Source organism: Filicampus tigris, chromosome 1 (genome assembly GCF_054856515.1).
Source record: "Filicampus tigris isolate MCC_2025a chromosome 1, RoL_Ftig_1.0, whole genome shotgun sequence".
Taxonomy (NCBI): domain Eukaryota; kingdom Metazoa; phylum Chordata; class Actinopteri; order Syngnathiformes; family Syngnathidae; genus Filicampus; species Filicampus tigris.
This window is the reverse complement of record NC_141217.1, coordinates 5,909,699-5,932,161: the sequence shown is the minus strand read 5'-3', so window position 1 is coordinate 5,932,161 and position 22,463 is coordinate 5,909,699. Positions and strand designations below refer to the sequence as shown.

General features: G+C 43.0%; 2 protein-coding genes across 6 annotated transcripts in view; both read left to right on the top strand.

Moving 5' to 3' along the window:
* Positions 1–5,259: 5,259 nt before the first annotated feature.
* gpr61 (G protein-coupled receptor 61) lies at positions 5,260–12,405 on the top strand. 3 transcript variants are annotated; one of them, XM_086049078.1, is made up of 2 exons: positions 5,260–5,577; positions 8,780–12,405. In XM_086049078.1, exon 2 carries the CDS (start codon positions 9,009–9,011, stop codon positions 10,404–10,406), a length of 1,398 nt encoding a protein of 465 aa, XP_085905204.1. In that variant the 5' UTR covers positions 5,260–5,577; positions 8,780–9,008; the 3' UTR covers positions 10,407–12,405. The 3 variants fall into 3 exon arrangements, with proteins under 3 accessions (XP_085905204.1, XP_085905212.1, XP_085905221.1); XM_086049086.1 differs by having other exon boundaries at positions 5,260–5,590; XM_086049095.1 differs by lacking the exon at positions 5,260–5,577 and adding an exon at positions 7,402–7,790.
* The window catches only part of gnai3 (guanine nucleotide binding protein (G protein), alpha inhibiting activity polypeptide 3), a 30,663-nt gene continuing 20,192 nt past the window's right edge, over positions 11,993–22,463 (top strand). The window contains exon 1 of one of the 3 annotated variants that reach the window (XM_086049125.1): positions 11,993–12,413. Coding sequence is in view for 1 of the 3 variants with exons in the window: in XM_086049106.1 (XP_085905232.1) it covers positions 15,435–15,552 (118 nt within the window). In the remaining 2 variants the exon portion in view is untranslated. Of the gene's footprint in view, positions 12,414–15,012; positions 15,553–16,134; positions 16,154–22,463 lie in introns of those variants that run through there. The other 2 variants (XM_086049106.1, XM_086049116.1) reach the window with 2 other exon arrangements.

Genomic DNA, 22,463 nt, shown 5'->3' with positions numbered 1-22,463 from the left:
CAAACGCAAAATGAATCACAATGCCGTGTTTCAACTAGTAGGCCTGCGGAGAACATATTCTTGAAAAAAATATTTGGATTGACTTCAGCTTTAAACATTTATTTTTTTTAAACAGTATGCTGACTTGCAGTACAGGTAGCAGTCGCTCTGTCATATCGATGGCAACGCCACAACTCAGATTTTTAGCAGTTTAAAATATTGGTGGCCCAACCAGGACACTTATTGGCAGTACTGTTTCTCATCAGACTTGTGTATCAACTCTAAACCAATCTTTGCGCACACAGAAATGATCAGGCCATGTACGCATGTCAACACAAACCCAGGTTAAGCATGCCCTTACTTAAGCAAGATAATAGCCCCCCTTTTCCACTGCAGGAACCGTTCAGTTTACCCTGGTAAAGTGGTTCCGCCTTTTGTTTGTACCCCAAAAGATTACCAGGCTAACTAGTAACTACATTGCCCAGGGCCGTTTGGTGGCCCCGATTTCGGATGACTGAATGGTTAACCAAGATAGCATTTAGCTGCCAACACAAGACCATCATAATGTGATGAAGATGATGATGATGCGGACCGGAGCAAGCCAGGGGACATCACGACAATATTTACGATTGAGTAATAACGCAGTCAATGAAGACATGTATTTATTTCATTTATTTAACTTTTACTTATCCAGGTAAGGTATTTGCAATGCTGACCACCAGGCTACAGACAGCAGAGTAAAACATGGCAAAATAATAGATAATACATGCACTCATATAAAAATTATGTGAAATACTCACTAGCTACATATTACGGACTTATTCATTTCCATGACAGGCTACAAATAGGTTAAGCTATTATGTGTATTAGCTCAAAACGTTTTAATTAAAAAAAATGTATACATATAAATCACTGCCTCGAAGACTGTTTGCAGCCTGAATGACATTGCAAATGAGAATCAGTTTGAACTGCCTTATTTGAGATAAAGGGTAAATAAAAAGATGAGTTTATAAAAGCGTTAGGCAACAACACTTTCACTCTGATCTTCATGTTGACACAATTGAAATGTGTTTGTATATTTTAAAGTTATCCAATATATATTAAACTAAGATTAAGATACACAATACTATCCTAGCTTTAAAGATCACTTAATTATTCTCTACCTGCAGTGATGTTTAACAGCCATAGGGTGTCAGTAATGAGTCACAAAGTAACACAACAACTACCACTGATACGTCATCAGTCTCAAGCGTAGGCACTGTTCCATACAATTTATGTAGTGCTCGCCCTCATGAGAGCCACAGGTAACTGGAGCATAAGCAGGCTAAGGACCAGAGATGAAATTTGAACCCTCAACCTCTCAACTGTGAGGTCGGAAAACTCTTCAGTCGTCCATGCTGCACTCTTTGCATACATTTAATCCCACCAAAAATAAATTAAAATGTCAAGTCCAGTGTGTGTCTGAAACCCATGAGAATGTTTACTGATGTCAATTTGTATTTAGCAGTGATTTAAAAGTTAAACTGTAGGGGAAACCCCCACAGACTTCATTAGTAACACATCACATTTCGTCACCTTAGGAAACAAATGGCCTAAAAGTCATACTTGGACACCCCCCCCCCAAAAAAAAACCCAACAAAAACAACCTATATATGTGTGTGTGTGTGTATATATATATATATATATATATATATATATATATATATATATATATATATATATATATATATATATATATTATATATATATATATATATATATATATATATATATATATATATATATACACATATACATATGTATATACATATACATATGTATATGTATATATATGTATATATATATGTATATATATATATATATTTATATATATATACATATATATATATATATATATATATATATATATATATATATATATATAAACTATTTGCTGTATACTTTTATTATGTATATATTTGAAATGTAGTTGGTAAACCTTTCATTGATGTTAATGCAGCCGTTGTGGATGGCAGTCTGCGTGCCTGGATATGTGTGTGCACTGACGATAATGCTGAAGCATTTTTGTCGTCTCCCTTGGGTAAACCATCGGGGTGGGGATGGGTGCTTGATGGTGGAGGTTGCTGTTGGATGGGGTGCAGGGTGTAAGCAGGAAGGCTGAAATCAGTGTTGCCATGGAAACCATTGTATTTCCATCCCCTGTGGTTGGTGCTGCCGTCTTGTGTAAGTATCTGCTATTTCTGTAATGCAACAAGACCCCAAACACGAGTGCAGTCACAGGACGCACACACACACACACACACACCCACACACACACACACACACACACGCGCACACAGACACACACCCACACACACACAAAGATTTTGTTATAGCCAACCAGTGTGCTGTGGTACATTAGTGTGCTGTGAAGGTCATCAGATTTGCCACGTGAAATTAACAATTTTCATATTTTTTTATTTGAACGTCACGTGAAATTGTCACTTTTTCGTTCTTTGATTTTCGATTGCCAATGGAGAGACCAAATTCTACATGGATTTCGCTTAATGCACATTGAGCAAAAGACATCTCACGAGGTGAAATTTTAAGTACTCAGGTAATATTCGGAAAAAAAAAACTTAACAACTCACAGTGGTAAATGACCCCTTTTAGAAGTTACAAGTGGGCTATCTAGGGATGCAGTATGATTCAGGTAATTGACATTCTTCCAGTAATCAGGTATTCTGCTATTTTATAGGGCATTTTGAAATGGTGTGGAATAAAAAAAATGGGGTAGTTTTAATAACAAAATTGCAAATCTGTTAATAAATTATTCCCCACATCAGAATTTTACAGGTACATACACATAATTTCACTTCAGGAAAAGGGTTAATTAGCATTAATTAGATTAGCTAGATTATAATTAATCACTCCCCCTCAAAAATGCGCCACAAATTGGGTATGTTCCAAATCTATCACCTAGCATTTGTGAAAGATTTACTAAAAGTTGGTCTGGCACTGTAGATCGTTGGCCACCACAAAATGCTAACATATAGCATACATATAATCATCCAACCCTAATGTAGCGGTAACGACACGACACAATAACAAATTAGCCAGCATAAACACTGATTCCTATTCCCTGCACAATTTAAACATCTCTTACTGCCTAAAACATCACTGACTTTGCCTAATATTAGCCTCGGGGCTAGGTAGCGGTTAGCATGGTGGGAGTCAGCTGCCATCCCTGAAACCAAAGAACCCAATCTTGTGATGTGTCTCTACATTTGATATAATACCGAGGCAACAATTGGCCAATATCCACGCAAGATATAGTATTTATTTTATAAATCTGTGTTACTGAAGAGCACTGATCTAAAATGTAAACATTTTGAAAATGAAGATATGTACAATATGGAGCATGCGTTTTCTATCAATGCTAACTAAGTGTTAAACCTCGTAGCTCACTGAGCGGCAAATGCTTGCGAACGTAGAGAATTTAGGATTTCGTCAAGGTTCGTACAAGGTTGCAAACATGTTCACAAACAGTTTTACATGCTGCAAAAACTCTGGCTTGTCAGGCAAAACCATTTTTTTGCTAACAGTGGCAAGTACTTGCAAAACAGAATAAAGGATATGTAAACAGTCGTACGACCAAAGTTGTTTTTTATGCTCCAATGCTAGAGACCTCATTACCTTGGTTCCAATATATGTCGACACTAGGGCTGCTCGATTAAATAATTTTGAACCGTAAGCAAATTTTCTGGGAGAAAATAATCGCTATTTTCTTGTTAGGCAAAATCGAACAGTCCTAGTCGACACATTAATGCGTAGCAGCACTCACGAGCATTCGACGCTTGGTGAGATACTGTATTAGCACTGATTCTCCATATTGCTCATCATGTCAAGAGAAACCAGGCAAAAAGAGGAAGGCAATGAAGAGTACCCTATGTTAGTTTTACAAATGCCTGTTTGGATGAGTTAAAGAGTTTCGTGAAGCAGTTCAGGACAGAGGATTTTTAATACGAGGGCATCAACCTGTAAGTAATAACGTTGGGTTTTTTTTGTTAAATTTTATGAGTTACACATAATTCATTTCCATACTACCAAAATCCATCTTCGACGGTGAAAGTCACTAAATGTCACTAATGACAGAGGCGACTACCTGATTGTCATCAACATTCATCAGAAGAGTTGACAAATCCAACATTCACTACCTTCGCAAGCATTCGCCACTCAGTGAGATACCACCTTAGAGCTTGCGTGTTCATAACAAACACAGATGTATGGACTTGTTATCTGGCCAGTGAGATCAGCTTTGCTGATTGGTGAAAAAGACACATCCTCCGTCTTGTCCTTGGCAAATCCTCAGTCTGCTCACCCTGATTGAAGGTCGGTACATGCAGGTAAACTGCAAAAGAGACGTTGGCCCTCAAACCTTTATTGTTACAACCCTAAACTGATTGATGATTTTTTACATTTGCTGTCAATCTAATTTCTCTTTTCACACTTGCACAGTGAGTGTCAACCCCGGGGTGTTTATTTGTTTAGCCCAAATCACAACAACAGTGATCTCAATTAAGGAGAACACAAAACACGTATTAAGGTGCAGTAGTCCTACGCTGGACCTACTTGAGCATTGTAGCACTTTTTTGCCAACCCTCCCCCAGGTAAGACTAATGCCCACCCACATATGGCATCCTGGTAACACCACTTTTGCACGTTATTTTCGAATTGCTGTCACATTAATGGAAATCAGCGATGTATGGCGTACATGTTTGAAAAGGTATTTCCTCCTGTACAAATTACACCGAAAGTGTACAACTTGACAGTTATGGAATCGGAACATAACTCATGGATCTCCAAAATGCAGGCGGTCGCGGCAATATCCAAAGCTGCATGATGCCATGGAAAACAATCTATTGATAACATGCAAACATATAACAATACAACAGTCCAGAAAAAGAAAATGCATGGGACTTAATGGGGTTAGGGCACAATAAAAAAAATAGGGAATGACATCTGAAAGCTTGTTTAAATTGATTTTGCGTGTACGTGTGTGTGTGCGCGTGCGTGTTTGTATTTAATTTTCAATTGCCAATTGAAAATGGAGATCAAGAGGCGGCAGGAATGAGTAAATCTGGCAAAGAAAAGCACTAGGACCCAGTGGAGAGCTGTATGGCTGGGTGCTGCCTGCCCACCCACCCTTCTTCTCAACTCTGCATGCTGCTGCACTTGCCTTGGGCGCCTAGTGAAGCCACTACGTGTGCCTGCACGCGTGCGTGCACGCGCGCGCGCGTGTGAAGGGATTGGGCCGGCGGTCAGTCTCTGAGAGGGGGAGGGTTCGAGTAGGAGGCGATGACAAGATGAAAGGGGCCAGGTGAGGAGGAGACACAGGAGTGTCACACTCTCCCACTCTTTCGACCCCTCCATCCCTCACTCACTCAACACACACGCATCCAACATCCACATCGCTCTGTATGGCTGGTGTGCGCGTAGACGTGTGTGTGTGACTGCGTTGCCTTTGTGAGTGTGTGTTTGAGAGAGTCATCGAAACAGGTCAGCGTTCCTTCAGCAGACTGAACCTGCACACGAGTGAGCAGCGCTTTCCCGACCGAGGTATGTTGATGAGGTATGATACTGTATCACCACACACCGACACGTACTTTCTCTGTAAATGGATTGTGTGTGTTTTGGGAAGTGGGGGTGCAAGAAAGACTTGGGTCAGTGCTAATATGTGACGCAAGAGGATCATATGAAGGCTTCTCATTTCCTATTGTGTACATTCTAATTTGTGAGCTGGTTCTCCAAACTTCGCCAAAGTGGAAGAGAACGGCAGGCTTTTCACGTCAGAGTGTCAGACGGGCGATGTATTTAATTGAAGGGAAGCATGATGCAGAATCATGTACAGTAGGAGGTGTTGGGTCACCACAAGCTCCACCTGAGGAGAACCTTAGACTCTCAGCATGACGTCTGTAAGTGTGAGGAGCTCCTTGAAATCCTCACATTATGGCATTTTGATCTCAAAATGTTTTCATTCAATCGGATATTTAGTGAAACCCGCTCCTTTGTTAATTCATAATTGTATCGCTTGTTTGTCAGCTGACAAAGGAATGTGCAGTTCAGTAGTTTTTAACCACCGAAATGCATGGGGAGTGAAAATCATACACTAGACAGTCATTGAAGTTCGTGCTGTACAACCCATGGCCATTTTAATTGTATACCACAGCAAGATGTTGTATTCCAGTAATCCTCTGCCACATGGTGACAGAAAAGCAAATATGGTTCCTTGCCTGAAAAAGTACAACAATTTTGCGTTGATGGAGGCTTGCTGTGATGGAGCTAACATCCCAAGCAATATGTCAGTGTTTGCAAACACGGTATGAAAAAAGAAGCCGACAACAATCCATACTGATGCAAACGGCTAAACTAAAGGCTCTCCAGGGAGTCGCTCTGCCTTTTCTGCGCATGGTGAGACGTTGTTTATGCTTCATTTAATTAGGCTGAAGGTGACTGTAACCCTTTGACCTATTATTATTGTGACGCTAGCTGTGTACATGTGGGCAGGAAAAGAGCAAGCGCCTCGCTAGCATGCCGGATGGAAAAACATGCCCATGCAGGTGTGCGGCATATGGAAATGTACCAGAGTCTTGGTGCTCGTTCCACAACTTTTACGGTGCGTACGAGTGACAGTAAACACGGCGCTCTGGACGGGTTGCGCAAGTTCATCCCCCTCTTTGCTTCTTTGCACTTTTCCAGCAACACTTCTTAAATCAACCGCAAATGACGGGTGGCCACACTTTTTCAGCCTGAGAGCTACTTATGACATGACCGAGTCAAAATGATCTACCACCTACTGAAAATGCAAAACGCATTATTCATAAATATATTGAGAAATATTTTTAGATGTACCGTATATGCTGGTGTACCTTGCATGACTGCATCAACCTATATAGCACCTATAATACAACAACAAAAAAAAGTTTTGTAACTACCTTACTCTGATGACTTGCACTGAATGGAATCAGCCAGGGACGCATCGTCCGGACAGTAGCTGCTGATAGCCAGCCTCAAGCAGATTTGCAGCAACAACAATCCGCCCATTCGCTCCATTCGGCGCGTATAAAACAAATCAACTTTTTTGCACACTAAGCTAATGCTAACAACGTTGCTGTCTTGGTAAAGTTCAAGAACTGTAAAAAAAAAAGCAACAAAAAAAAAAGCCGCTGAGTGGACAGGACGCTGTGTGGCTGTGTGTGATTTAGTATGCCCGATGCTGACTGGCTGCCGCGAGGGGAAATGGCAAAAAAGTTTACTTGTTTTATATGCGCCGAATGGGTGTATTTTTGGTGCTTCGCTCCGCGTCCCACCGCTCCAAACGCATCATTCGCGCCGCCCCGCACGCAACCGCGCCCGCCCGTGCGAACTATATTGACTCCAATTCAAACGCGCCGCCAGAAACGCGCCCCAACGCAGTTGGTGTGAACTTAGCATGAACGTAGCAATAAGGACGGATGATAGGCTGGCGATCTACCCACAATGCCTTTGCGGTTGTCCGGTCGATCGCGATCGACGTAATGGGCACCCCTGGTCTACAGGATAATACCATGAGATTTGTTCAATCAATTAGCTTCTTGATTGCAGTAGACAACACAGAGACAGAAAGTTCTTCGTTTTTCCCGTTTGTTTTTGACTCTTGAAGGGAACATAAGGTTCTTGCTGGCTTTGAGCATCTCCCTGTGGCTTCTGATTGCCTCGAGAGCGCATCATCTGAAGATGCAGATGCCAAACTAGATGCCACGTGAAGTTCCAGATGGGCAGCAGCACGAAAAGTGAGGATGATTCGAAGTATCATGACTAACTGGATGCTTTGGAACAAAAACTATTTTCAATGTGTCGCACTGAAGTGGTGAAGCCGAAATTCCGGACAGTTCAACAGTTTGAGTGACTGCTGAGGGGGACATGGTGTACACAGTGGAAGAGCAGTTACATGTTGTAATTGTGGAATTGTCTTGAATTGGCACACTTTTGGGTTTAATTGAAACCATTTTATTTTTTTTCCCCCACAGTAACATATAGTCGAGTATTACCTCTTTCTTTTATTTGTTTCTCTATTTAATATTAGCATGGTCCTTGTTTTCTGTTATTTTCTATACCACTTACCCACATTAACGCGGGTGTGCTTGGCACCTAGACAGATGACTTTGGGTGAGAGATGGGGTACACCCTGGACTGATCGTGTAGACGAACGTTTGACACTCATGTACAACCTAGACCCATCAACGGACCTAACATGCGTGTTTTTGGAATCAGCTTCCTTGTCAAAACGTCTGTACAGGGCATACACAATTTCTTGAAAAAATGAAAGTGATACATGCATTATTCACTGTCGATTTTTATGAAAGTGGACAATTTGTTGCTGATTCACATTAGGATTGTTCGCCATTGATGGAACTTCGCAAAGTTAATTCTGGGGGAATCCCAAGACGCTTCAAGGCCAGTCGACTGTCCTCGTCTCTCCAGCGTCCCTGGGCCTCCTCTTGTTTGGACATGCCCCAAAACACCTCAGCAGGTGTCCAGGAGGCCTCCCGATCAGATACCCGAGCCACCTCATCTGGCTCTTGTTAATGTGGAGGAACAGCTGGACACCCTGCGGAGGGAACTATTTTCGGCCGATTGTACCCACGATCTTGTTCTTTTGGTCACGTTATTGTTATCATTATTATTATTACTTTTTTAAATTATTATTAATGTTGTTGTTGCTTGCACATCTTCTACAGTGCTTCTTCCCTGTTAAGTGAAAATGTGTATTTTCTTTCAGATTTGGCCAGCTAGCCTTTTATAGTGGAGGGTCTCAGCGGCTCCATCTTCAAGAGAACGGGGCCTCCTGTGACCCGTCTTGAGCCGTTGACTCAATCGTGACCTTTGCAGCCGCGGCCGCCATGAAAGGATCTACTTCCTGAGCTTCTGTGCGGCGCCCTACGGCAGGGGAGGATGGATGATGGGCCCGTGATACTCAGCGGACTCTCTCCTCCTCATCCCATCCTCTCATGGAGCACCTTGTCAGGCCAAGTCCTTCCTGGAACGCTTCTCCCCCGGGACTACCCTCGTTTCTCCTCTGGCCGCAAGCAAACGCTTCCAACGTGGGCCAGGCCGGCGTAGACGTGAACCAGTTTTTCGCTCTGTGCGCCATGCTCATCATGGACGTCCTGGCTGTGGTGGGGAACCTGGCCGTGATGATCGTCATCAGCAGAACGCCGCACCTGCGCAAGTTTGCCTTCGTGTTCCACCTGTGCTTGGTGGACCTGCTGGCGGCGCTGGTGTTGATGCCGCTCGGGATGGTGCCCGAAGGGGTGTTGGCGGACGAGGCGCTGTGCCGAAGCTACCTCTGCTTGAGCGTTTGCCTGGTGAGCGCGGCCATCCTCACCATCTGCGCCATCAACGTGGAGCGCTACTACTACATCGTGCACCCCATGCGTCACGAGGTGAAGATGACGGTTAGGGTGGTGGCGATGGCACTGGCGGCGGTCTGGATTAAAGCCGTCGTCATGTCATCGCTGCCTTTCCTGGGCTGGCTGCTCCAAGGTAACCAGGGCGTGGCGCCGAGTCCACTGCTCATCGCCGGTCGGACGCGCTGCTCCCTCCACTGGGCGGGAGGCAGGACCACCCGTCTGCTCTTCATGGTCTTCTTCACACTCATCTATTTCCTGTGTCCCATGTTGATTATTCTGGTGGTCTACTGCAACATGTTCAAGGTGGCCCGAGTGGCAGCCATGCATCACGGCCCGCTCCCTACTTGGATGGACACGCCGCGGCAACGCTCCGAGTCTGCCAGCAGCCACTCCACCGTGGCCGCCAGCCTCGGAGGGACCGGCTCCCGCAACACTCCCCAAAGGACCTTCGGCGGTGGGAAGGCCGCGGCGGTTCTGGTGGCGGTGGGAGGCCAGTTCCTCTGCTGCTGGCTGCCGTACTTCTCTTTCCATCTCTATTCGGCGGCGGCTTCTACCTCGCCTGCCTCGCTGGCCCAGCTGGAGGATGTGGTCACGTGGATCGGCTATTTCTGCTTCACCTCCAACCCCTTCTTCTACGGCTGCCTCAATCGGCAGATTCGGGAGGAGCTTGGCCGCCACCTGGCCTGCCTTTTCAAGCGCGCCGGATCCGGTCAGGGGGAACAGCTGCCCAGCCGGGAGGCCTCCATCGAGGAGAACTTCTTGCAGTTCCTTCAGGGCACGGCGTGCAATCTGGAGCCGTGTAACTCTCACGGCCGAGTGAGCCAAGAGGAGACGGAACCTGAAGGCCTACAGGAATCATCTGCACCGCAGAACATGCCAGCTGACTTTCACGTCCCAGGGCAGATTCTTGAAGAAACCTCAGAGTTCATACAACGCCAAAAACTGAACAATCAGCTCCATGCACTGGGAAATTCCAAAACAGTAGCAGAGATGTAGCTGCCTCGCCCATAGTATCTAATAATCGAGTTAAGGACTTCATTTCATTACAACCTCATTTACATGATACATCAATTATTTTGTGCTCTCAAGCAGAAACCCAGTGAGCGCACTCTATGCCATCTTCAATAGGACATTGAGTTGTGCCAAATCTTTCTGAGGACAAGGGGAGATGTTCCGTGAAAAATCATTGACAATTGCAATAGATCATGTGCATCTCCTCCTCATCCCCTTGCACTCGCTCGCTCTCCTGCGGCATTACATGTTAAAGAGAGACACTGCGGTTGGCTGTTTCGTGAGTGGTGTCAGTCTGTATTTTTAATCCTCTCGCTTGAATTGTTGTTATTATGTTTATCTTTTATATCTGCCTTGTGATTATCATCTCACCAAAATCATTTCACATTGTGAGACTTGTGATCTTGCACCCTCCTTGCCTTCAGACAAACATTGGTTTAGTTCCAAGTCAGAAAAAGGGGTAAACTAGGAGTCTGTTTGTGTACAATATATAGCAGGGGTCACCAACGTGGCGCCGGTGGGCTCCGGATAGCCCCCAAGGACGGCATGAGTAGCCCGCGGGCCTGTTCTAAAAATAGCTCTCCAGTGATAGGACCTTATCATTTTCAAGGAAGGTTGTCAAAGTGATTATTTTAAGATATACCCACTGGAAGAGATTTATAAAATCAAAGTGTTACACATTGATATTTATCTGTTTCCTGATTATTATAAGAAACCATTGAAATTAATCGGTGTCCTCACATAAATATATTAATTATAGCATACCGTCGCTGTCCTGTGAAAAATACGTATGTCCCATTTTTTATTTATTTTTTTAATTTTCACGTTAAAGCGATGTCTGTAATGCAAAAACCCTTTGCCGCAAAAAAAATCTAAATAAAATGATCAAAAGGGACAAGCGTTTATCACAGGACAGCGACGATATAATAGAATAACATATAATACATATAATAGCATATGATAATGTTATTCAAGGTCATTTGAGCAAAGTTGTTATTTCAGAAGCGTGTATCAAACTGATAGCACCACACGTAGCCAAGAAGTAGTTCTTTTTTTGAAAAATGTTGATGACCCTTGATCTGTACTAATGTACAGTACTCCAAGAAGGCTACGTACTGGACTCTAAGGGAACCGTACATGTACAGTATGTTCCCATGCACAATCTTTTACGGTGACAAGTATTTGTTGTGATTTAGCTATAGCACATTAAAACAGTATACTGGATTGGGGCCCTGTTGGGCCACCCTGGGACTTTACTCCCAGTCTTTCTTCTTGTATGCTACAGTGTGCTGCATGTTGACAGGTACACAGAGCAGAGTGAGTGCTCCTGTGTTTGTGATTGACACAAGCCACCGTGTTGTGGCTACACAAACGTGCAGTTGTGACAAGCTTTTTGCCTTTGGCCTCATTTAGCTTGACAAATGGAAGTCTCAGGTGGAATACACAAACACTTTGCACAGGTCGTGACTAATGTTCCAAAGAAAATGACACGGTACGCAATCTGTTTATATGTCTTGTCCAAGCTCGTTCTTCCTGTTGCCTACGTCTAGAATGGACTGCTGGCTTGATCGCAAGTCTGCCGACTCAAGGCTTACGGAAAGGTTCACACACTGCTGGAAGTCAGAACAAAAAAAATGGACCCTTTGTTTCAGGGAGACATGATGAAAAAAATAGATGGATTTTGTTGTTGTCACATGCCTTTAAAAGTGTTCAAAGCTTCACGCAGAGCATCGGGGGCCAAATTATAAAGCACAAGACGAACAATCACTGCCATCCGCAATGTTATACAATTTGCATGTGGTTATTTATGACTGGTACTGAAGACTATTGCCTTCACTTTTTATTTTTTTATAATTTCAGCCTAACTTTCCGCATCTTCTCAGTTTAATGGATGTGACGTCACACAGATTTGTTGTTCCGATGAAGCCACTCTACGTGACATGACATCAACTCGCCATTAAATCAAATGGATTTCTTCATGTCATTTTTTGTGTAAGTTTGACATGTTTTTACTCTTTGTATTCTGTGTGTCAGACCTATAAAAAAAGATTGCTCTTCTTTATTTTATTTTATTTATTTTGTTTCTTTATTTTAGTCTATTGTTTTTTCTTTGTTAAAGTTTTGTAGGTGTCGGACACAGTTTGACATGATTAAAACCGCAGAAAATGTAGGGCACTATATTCAAAGACAGCGCAGATGCATAAAAATCGCCGCATCTTGTTTTCGTGGGGGTGCAAGCCTCGATTAGTGTGTTTGGGAATTTGGCAGATGGCTTTGCACAATGCTGGGTGTTTCGGCAGACTGAAGGCGTTTTCCTTAACACGCCCCCAATAGACCTGATAATTTGGTCTACGTTTTAGCGCAGGTGGTATAACGCTATTTTGGTGAATTTTATGTTGTTGTCTGTTATTTTATGTGCTGGCACACAGATTCTGAGCTCCGCGGATATGTGTGCGAGATGTGATTATTATCCTGTTCATTTTTTTTATATTTATAAAATGACCCTCCTAGCCGCGGCACAGCTCAACTTCACAGGAATGATCTGTCCACTTTACATCATCCACAAGTGGAGGTCTGCTTGCAGTTCCTCATAAATGTACTTCGCACACTTCAATCTTCTGCGTGGAGTCCATCAAATCAGTTTTTGCTTCTTCCATGTCAAAGACTGTGCGACAACTTTAACGGGAATGAGAGGAGCCACTTCCATTGGCCATGAAGCTAGCCCGCTGTATCCACGCCAACAACGGCTCAAAGCGCCCATTTCTAACTGCACATGTCTATAAAAATACCAAAAACAATGTACCCCCCACGCATGCATAGTTAGACCTTGCTCTGAACCAGACTTACACTAGACTATAGAGCCCAAAGTCATGCTTGTTATTGAACTTACACCATTCATATTCTCCACAGTGTTCGACACATCAAAAACAACCATGGTTCTGGTTACAGTTGTCTCCTTCCTTTGTGTTTGTGTGTGTGTGTGTGTGTGTGTGTGTGTGTGTGTGTGCGTGGGTGTGCCTACGTGTGTGTGAAAATTAGAAGCAGAGCACAGATTCTGCCATGACTCCACCTGAGGCTCATCCTCTACTTCCACCATGTTTTCTTCCAATCTCCTGTGTCCTTGCTCCCCATCGGACAGAGAGAGTCACAGCTTTTATGTTTAGCCATGGAAGGCAACTCCTGTGGCGCACAGAAGCAGAGTCTTGACATGCGTGACAGGCTGCAATTAACTATAGCGAATGCTCTCAAGGAGAATGGTTGTCACTATGGAGAAGCGTAAAGGTACATTCATGACCCCCTTTTGGCATATCGGCATCAGCTTCTCTCGCTCACTCGGCATCACCTTCTCTTACTTTGTCGGAATGGTCCAGTGTTCTCCAAGAAGATTCTGGGATCAGTCCATGGGCTTGAGATGGTGACTCTAAGTCCAGTAAGAAACAAAATGCAAAACAAACTGCTTATATTCTGTTTAAAGAGAAAAAGATTGAATTCAATTTCACATCAACCTCTTAAATATTTTCTCAGGAAATTACATCAAGCGTCTTTTCTTTAGGACAGGATCCAGGGAACACAACAGTTTAAAATTGAATAGTGTGAAATGTTAAGCTTTGAGAAGACAAATAATTGCATTTTTCTTTGTTGCCTTGGTTTTATCTGAAAAGCCCCAAAGAGGATATTTAAATGCCAAGGAAAGTTGCATTTGTATCCTGCCAAATTTGAGCGTTTTCATGCTGTTCTGCTACACATTTGCGTGTTTCAAATGTTTCAGTTTCAAATGTGTTAAAGTGTGACGCCTACCAAAACATGGCTGGCCAAAAGCTGAGCTGCACTATGTTTGTTTGTGGAGAGTGAGTGGCAATTGCTTCTTGTCCCTTATGGTATATGTCCCATGTGGGAACCCTGTAATCATCCCATCATATTATCTGATTCATTAGATTATGATCATTTTATGGTGATTATGAAAAGAGGTCAAGTAAAAATTGTAGAAAACTTTCACTGCTGGCACTTACAGTGAACGTCAGAAATCTTTCGGAAAAGTAAGAAATAGTCAGAGTTCCGGGAGAAAACCCACGCAAGCACACGGATAATGTGCAAACTCCACACAAGAGGTCTCGAGTTGAAATTCAAATTCCAAACCTCGTGACTATGAGGCAGATGTCTTAACCACTATTGCTGCGTGCAGAATGAAAAAGTTTAACATGTGTCGTATGGACATGTTAAACGTCTTCATTGCAAAGGTCAAGGAAATAGAAGCAAATTAGCTGAAAAATCCAATTTGCCAATTTGATTGAAATGTGCAGGCCGGTATTCATGAAATTCAGAATCTGTGTTGCAGTTGAGCTTAACACAGCTAGGTGGTGGTCTAACACCACGCAAACTTGACTCGCCACTGTGGCTGGATAGTCCAAACGGTTCGAAACAATAGCCACACTTTTTGACAATTGTAGCCAACATGTATGCTATATTGTATATTTGGATGTCAAATGAGCCCCAAATGTTAGTTCTCGCGAACAGCACAGACGGGACAGAGTGTTGTTCCCTTGGACGATTAGCCTACATTTCCCATCAAGCCTATAGGGAGTGCCCACATTCTGTGCTTTCAGTTTGCATCTGCATCAGCTGGATGAGGGTGCGACTGCGCAGCGGCAGCCTCCGTCACTCTCAAGGCGAAAGTACACTCGTTGTTATGTTGAATTCTTACTTATTCCCAAATCGTTTGATCAAAATGTTATAGTTTGCGATCAAAATTGTAGAAAAACTGTTAGGTTCCTCAAATTGCTAGTTATTAGAAACAATTTAACAAACACCGTATTAGAACGCGTTTTGCAGCCCTCCTCTCTTGGACGACACTTGTGGCTGACACGCGGAGGGAGTTGAGCATCGGACTAAAGCGCTTTAGTGAGACAGAACAGCCCGCCGACGCCTTTCTGGACTCCACAGCCCGGCGACCCATGAGCCGCTGAACAAAAAGCACCAGACGACGACATTGGGAAAAGTAGTTTGAAAGTCACCATGGGCTGCACCATCAGCGCCGAAGACAAAGCTGCGGTAGAGAGGAGCAAGATGATCGACAAAAACCTGCGAGAAGACAGGGAGAAGTTATTGAGAGAAGTGAAGCTGTTGTTGCTCGGTAAGATTCGTTTTGTACTTCGGGCTTTGAACACACCGCGTCTTACCTCGGTAGACTGGGGGCCAGTGCGCCAGCGTGCGCCTTTCATTGAAAATGTGTTAGTATGGAGCAGATGTTTCCTCATCTATTATTGAGTATTGGTTGTTGTTTTTGGTGTGTGTTGTAGAAGTAGGCCACAACTAGATGAAGTCCAATCTTCACTGGACACTTTATGGGTCAAAAGTTTCCTAAATTACACATCCAGCGGTGCCTTGACTTTCGAATTTAATTCGTTCCGTGACCAAGGTTGTACCTGAATAGACTGCTATAAAAAGCCAATCCAAATATCCCCATTAAAAATGCCATTAATGCATTATAGCACCCCCTCCCCGCAAACAGGGTTAAGGTTAGACACAATAATGTTGATAAAGAAGATAAAATAGTACAGTCTGTATTACATCAAAACATAATAACAGAACATAAAGGAACAAACGGGGTTCATTGTGTTATTACTGTATGTATCATAGAATTGATGTGTTTTGTGTCTTTAATGGGCGTGGCCTAGTGATTGTCTGCGTGTGATTGTCTTATGAGCATGAGTTGTGGTCGACAGCAGGTCGCTGTGAGTGTTCTTATTTTGTATTTGTGTTTTGGAACGTTTGTCCCTTTGTATAAACAGCTGAAAAACCATCAGGTGTTACTCACCTTGCCCACATACAACGGCATTACAGCCTCAATTGTTCCTTTTTTGTTTACCTTATTTGGAGTGGCCAACAGTTTTGCTGGCAACAAAAAGCAAAAAATCAGCCAGGCAATGGCTCTTGACTCAAAAAAACTTGTAAGTTGGGGCACTCTTAAAACACGGTACCACTGCACAAGGCTTTTCATGATGGCAAGTTGTATAAATCGGTTTCATAAATTCATGTCACCCATATAAACGGAAAATGTGTGGTTGTTGACAACCCCGACGTATCCCACCTGACATCTTCTGGATTTGCCCAAGCATTCCAATACACAGGGGCATGAAACTGGAGTGTGATAATGCTCCTTTGTGGTGAAGTTGGTCAGTGTTGCGTACATCATTTGTGTCCGATATTTGTAAAAATTGTCACTGCGGACGACATGTAGATGTTCGAAAGAAGACTGTGACCTGTGTTCTGCATACAAAGATGGATCAGTTCAGGGGCGGAGCCATGGGTGGTCCTACACAGGACCACCCAGATTGACAGACTGCCAGCCAATGAGATTCATGAAAAAATATGTACTTTAAAATGTTTTGTAATTTATTATGAAATTGTTTTTGGATTTGTGTTTTTTACTGGATTGAATATCAAGAATGGAATAATTGTGCTTTTCTAAGGCTGATCCGAACTTCATATTATTCAGTTTGTCATTTTATTTGAATATACGATGTATCGGGACAGGAGGATTGTACTCAGTGAGGGAAATTTTCAGGCCCACCTTGATTTTTCCAGGCCCACCCATGAGCCACATTGTGGCTCCGCCCCTGGATCAGTTTCTAAGTAATTATTAGTTGAGATTCGCTCTACCATCTTCTTTTTAAGAACGGTTTATGGTTTGATTGACTGCATTTTTACGTATTTTTAATGTCTGTTTAAGTGGCATACACATCTACCAATTATGAACATCTTAAATTTTAAAATGTGATTAATCTTACACATTACAAAGAAAACCATCGCAACATGTGCTTTCTGTTCTTTCGGTGTGGTCAGAGGTACTTGCGATGACTATCACAACACACCACACACAAAACTAAATCTCTAATGACAATCGTGAGCCTCCGTTGCCAAACCAGATCATCTGCTGGAGTACAAAGATTGACCTATGAGGAGCAATATTGTGCCACAGGGCATCCAGACTGACAGAAAATATAAAGAAAGAGTAGTGGTAGGAGACCACAAAAGACAAAAAGCTAACTGTTGGCTTGTCTGATAACTACATTGTGGATGCAAGCTGTTGTCCTTGTTATTTTTGCTGTGATGAATGACTTGGGAGACGAGTTATTCACATAAGGATTTGTGACTGTAAATATTGAACATGTTTAATATGTATGATTGTCGTCCTCGACTATTTACCGAGCAGATTGGTCAGGAAAATGACTCTTAACAGAGCCCGCATCCCAGATAACGGCTCAGGATAAAAATTCAGAAACATCCGACAATCAAGCCTTTGCAGCCAAGCTAAAAGTCTTTAACAGAGCTGGGCATTTAACCCCTTTTTGCCGGTCCGTCCTCCAACCGCGACCTGATTACCCTTCTGTCCTCGTCCCTCCGTCCTTATTCATAAAAATTATCGTCCTCCGACCCCGTCCATCCTCGTCCTTTGAATGCGCTTCTGTCCTTACATTCCATCGGTCTACTCGCCCACCGCTGCCGCCCCCCCCAAAAAAGCATCCGTGCATGACATTATTTCAAGGTCATTAGCTGGCTAATTTCCGATGCACTTACTTAGTATCGTGAGTTGATTGAATTGTTTACAACCGTTAGCTGCCAGCAACCAGCATTGTGATGAGATGATGAAGATGATGATGATGGTGTGGAGCAAGCCAGGGGACATCACAAAAATATTTAAGATTGAATAACACAGTAATATTGGGTTTTGTTGCGCGTTTTCACTTTTTATTACGTTATATCACAATAGAAATATAATTATTGCAAAATAAGGCAATGTTACTTTAGGAGGAGAATAAATGTCTTCCACATCCGGGTCATAGCTTTCATTGTTTTTTTTCCCTTGTCAGTGAAATGGACATCCACTAGAGGGCAGACTATGCCGTGAGAACAATACTGCAGGGAGGGAACGCACATGAAAAAGAGCACTACAGTGTTGTGCAGGCAGTCTTGCTTTTTAAAAGAACCCAACACAACACGTCAGCCGGGACTTAACCCGGTTAGGGATGGACGAAAACCTACCTCCATCCTTGCTTGGTTTGCCCTTTTTAAAAGAGTTCTCATCCTCCGTACGACCGTCCACAAAATGGCATCCGAGACGGAATGCCCAGCTCTGTTCTTAAATTTGGATAGATTGCTGATATTTTGTTGGAAATTTCATCAGGTCACTCACTTGGGATGTAAGCTCATTTATTAGTTTACAAAAAAAACAACTAGTTTCCAATGTGTGTTGGTTTAATCTTTCAAGAAGGCGTCCAATGTAAATGAGGACGCACACAAGTTGAATTTGCTTTTCTATTTCTTTCAATCGCTGAAATGCAGGAATCAGACAAGGTCAGATCTGGGCTTCTTTCCTTAACTCGCGAACACTTACACCCGTGGAGGCGGAAGTGAGAACAGGGCGATGTCGAAGATGCAACCCTCACATATATAGTGTTGTCCTGATAGATAAGTCTAATCAAAAATGTTGGTTGGTTCTGATCTTCTCCATCTATGGTTGAACACTTCAAGGACCAGGTCGTCTGGCCTGGAGAAATCCTTGGTCACAAGGACTTCTACCCCTGTCAGATATCCCTCAAAGCCACATTTCATTCCACTAGACAAAGTTGTATGCGTGCACTTATGTGAAGGCCTGTTGGTGTGTGTTACACAAGACACAAATATTTGTATTTCTTCCCTTGCGATTGATTGTTATATGTGTAAGGACATTTAGCTGTTTATGTGTGATGTGTAGTGCAATTACCATCTGATAAACATATGGCTAACATATTAGCTAATATGAATCCATCCATCTAGAGTCACTAATTACCAGCCTGATTCTAATATTGGACAAATCCTTCAATGTCCTGAACAAATGCTTTATTTTGACTTAAATGGAGCATGTAGGATAAAATTTGAATTAGATGCATATTTATATGTGATGGCCTGGCTTTGTGCACTGTGCGCTCACAGTGTCCATATCAACATGCACACACGCTGATGCTGTCGGTGAGGAGGGTAGATGTGCAGAATTGGTTAGATGCCACTGTTCTCAGTGCACTGGCAATGCTTTCTCTCTAAACAGAAATGTTCTGGAACCAGATTTCCAAATAAACTCCAAGTGACCTCTTTTTGGTTCTGTCTGTGTTTGCTGGAAGCTGGTTCTGCTTATCATCTCTTGTCAGGACCTGTTGACTTGACCTATAAATGCAACTCTATATACCGGTACTTGAATGTTGAACATCACAGCAGTGAGAAAGATAGGAAATTGAAACAAAACTTCAACTTGGAAAGTAACACCAAACCAATACGTTTAATATTCCCTACAACAGATTAGTAAATCAACTACAGAGCTTTGATTTAAACAAGATTCCAATTAGCACCTGCTACTCGGCAGATTACTGGTAGGCAGAGTGGTAAAAGGAGATATATTTGGTTGGATATGTACTTCAGGTGGGTGATCAGCCAGAGAGGCACACATAGGTAGCTAGCTGCAACATTTGTCGGTAGGCCCACAGAAATGGGAGGTGAAGTCAGTCAGATATCAGGTTCCTGGGTTCTGAGATAGTCAGAATGGTTTTAAGGTAGGTAGGCAGCTTAGTAGGATAGGCTACCACAGGTAGGCAGGTTGGCAGAGGACAGGCACAGTAGACAGATTGGTCAGCAAGACGGCAGCCCTACAGATATAAACAGGCAGGTAGGAAGTAAACACCCAAGTAGAGAGAACGAATGCAGTCAAATACTGACAGCTAAGTAAATAAAAATGTAAGTACTATGTGGGGGGGGGATCGCCTGGCGGGTAAATATACAATAAGCCGATGTTAGGTATGCAAGAATACATGGGACGATAGGCAGGTAGGTAGAAAGGTAGGTTAGTCATCCATGCAGGCAGTTTTAGACCAGCTTCTGCAGACCTTGCTGATTATATGATCATTTGAATCAGGTGTGTTCCAGCAGGGAGAGATGGAAAACAGGCAGGATACCGGCGCTGCGGGGCCAGAGTTGCCCACCCACAATCAGTCAAACAGACCGAAATAGGCAAAAAAAAAAAGTTCAGTAGACGGTGACAAGAGCACAAAGAGAAAAGGGGCTGCCAGTCTAACTACTTAGCCCAAATGGGATCCAAACAGACTGCCGCTACACAGTCAGTTGGTGAGCGTCAAGTACCGGGGGAAATAAAATGGTTAAATTAAGGTTGGTCTTGTCAACCATGCCACCCACTGGAGACAGCTCTGTGATTATTATCACTACCAGTTGGATAAATTCAGGGATTCCGGCCGCAGTGGTAATTGCTTGACAGTACTACTATCAACACATGCCTCCGGAGTTTCCCTAAGATGGAGCCCTGGATGAACATGAAGGTTCAGGCCCTTCTAAAGAAACTTCAATTCAGGTAATAGAGTAGTGGACCAGGTACAACCTGAAAAATGGGCATCAGACAGGCAAAAATGGTGTACACAGAGAAATTCATGGATCATTTTATCAACAAAGACCCAGCAAGTGCTTTTGGCATTTGGTGAAAAGTTAAATTATTTCTACAAGTTTACCTCATTTGAAATCACACAGAGAGAATGAAGACCACACACTCACTGTTTCACCTTATGAAACCCACCTTCCAGTCTGTCAACACCAGGAAAGCATGAAGGGCCTGACGGGATTCCAAGAAAGGTGATCGGAGACGGTGCCTTCCAGCTCCCAGATGGTTTTGCAGACAATTTTGGCAAAGGCGACCTTTGCAATGACTAAGCAAAATAACATCAAAACCATGAATGGTAATAGACCTGTGGCACTCACCCACCTCATCCCCAACTTCTTTGAGAGACTGGTGATAAAGCACGTCAGATCTGTCCTCCCTTTCAACCTGGGCTAGCATTAGTATCTCCATAAGTCACGCAGGTCAATTAATTATACACCTACAAGAGAAGTGTGTGTATGTGGTTTAAAAAGAAATAGATTACAGTTGAGCTTTTAACATTACCATCCCCATTAGGCCAGTCACCAATCTTCACAACGTGGGCCTCAGCGACACATTGTGCACATGGATCGAGGACCTTTTATCAGACTGGCTTCTAGGCGTCAAACTGGGCCCACATCTATCCTACAGTCCCTCTGTCAGTACGCTGTGTCGTGTTGTGTGTCGTGTTGTGTGTCGTGTGGTCCATTGTGCTACTCCATTCACACATACGACTGTAGCCCCATCCATCTGTCAAACATTTGCGGATGTCACGGTGGACAGATCTCAAATGGGAATGATACCACTAAATCCAGCTGTACACTGAACAATGTGACTGAACTAGAATTACTCACAAATTAATCACAGTCTGTGACTGACCCTCGTTTTGTAGCACCATATGTTCTGTATTAGAGAATAAGAGCAAGGAAAAGGCAAGCAGAGACTGGATAATTGAGAAGCTGCTGGAAATGATAGCCCCATTGACCGCACTCTTGCATCCAATTTGGCAGCAGAATGTCTTTTTCGCCACGTTTATACTGTATATGATATTATTCATGTAGTTAAGTATATATTTTTAAAATATATATTGACAATATATTCATTAGAGAAAGACCGATAATGCTTTTTTTTTTTTTTCAGGGCCAATACCGATACTGATTATTAGTAGTCAAGAAGGGTGAATGTGTAGGCCTACTGAGCGTTTCTGGCGGCGCGTTTCCATATATGCAATGCAGTTCGTGTGACCAGGCGCGGTGGCGTGCCGGGCGGTGCGTTTGAAGCAAATATTTTTCACTTTTTGAATTTCTGGCGGTGGCACGTCAGCGACAGCCAATCGGATGTCGTTCACATTAAATGGTGCAAATAGTTTTGAAAATATTTATCTTGATTTAAAAAAAAAATGTTTTATCATATAACAAAACCTGGAATTTGAACCGGGCGGGCTACGACTTTTTATGTCCACTGTGCGCAAATAGCGGCAGACTTCATTAACATGTATGATGGTGAGTGGCGATGCACACTTTACACACTGTCAGCAGTTAGTATTAAGTGGAACCATGAATACACCACACATTCATGAAGCATAGCTT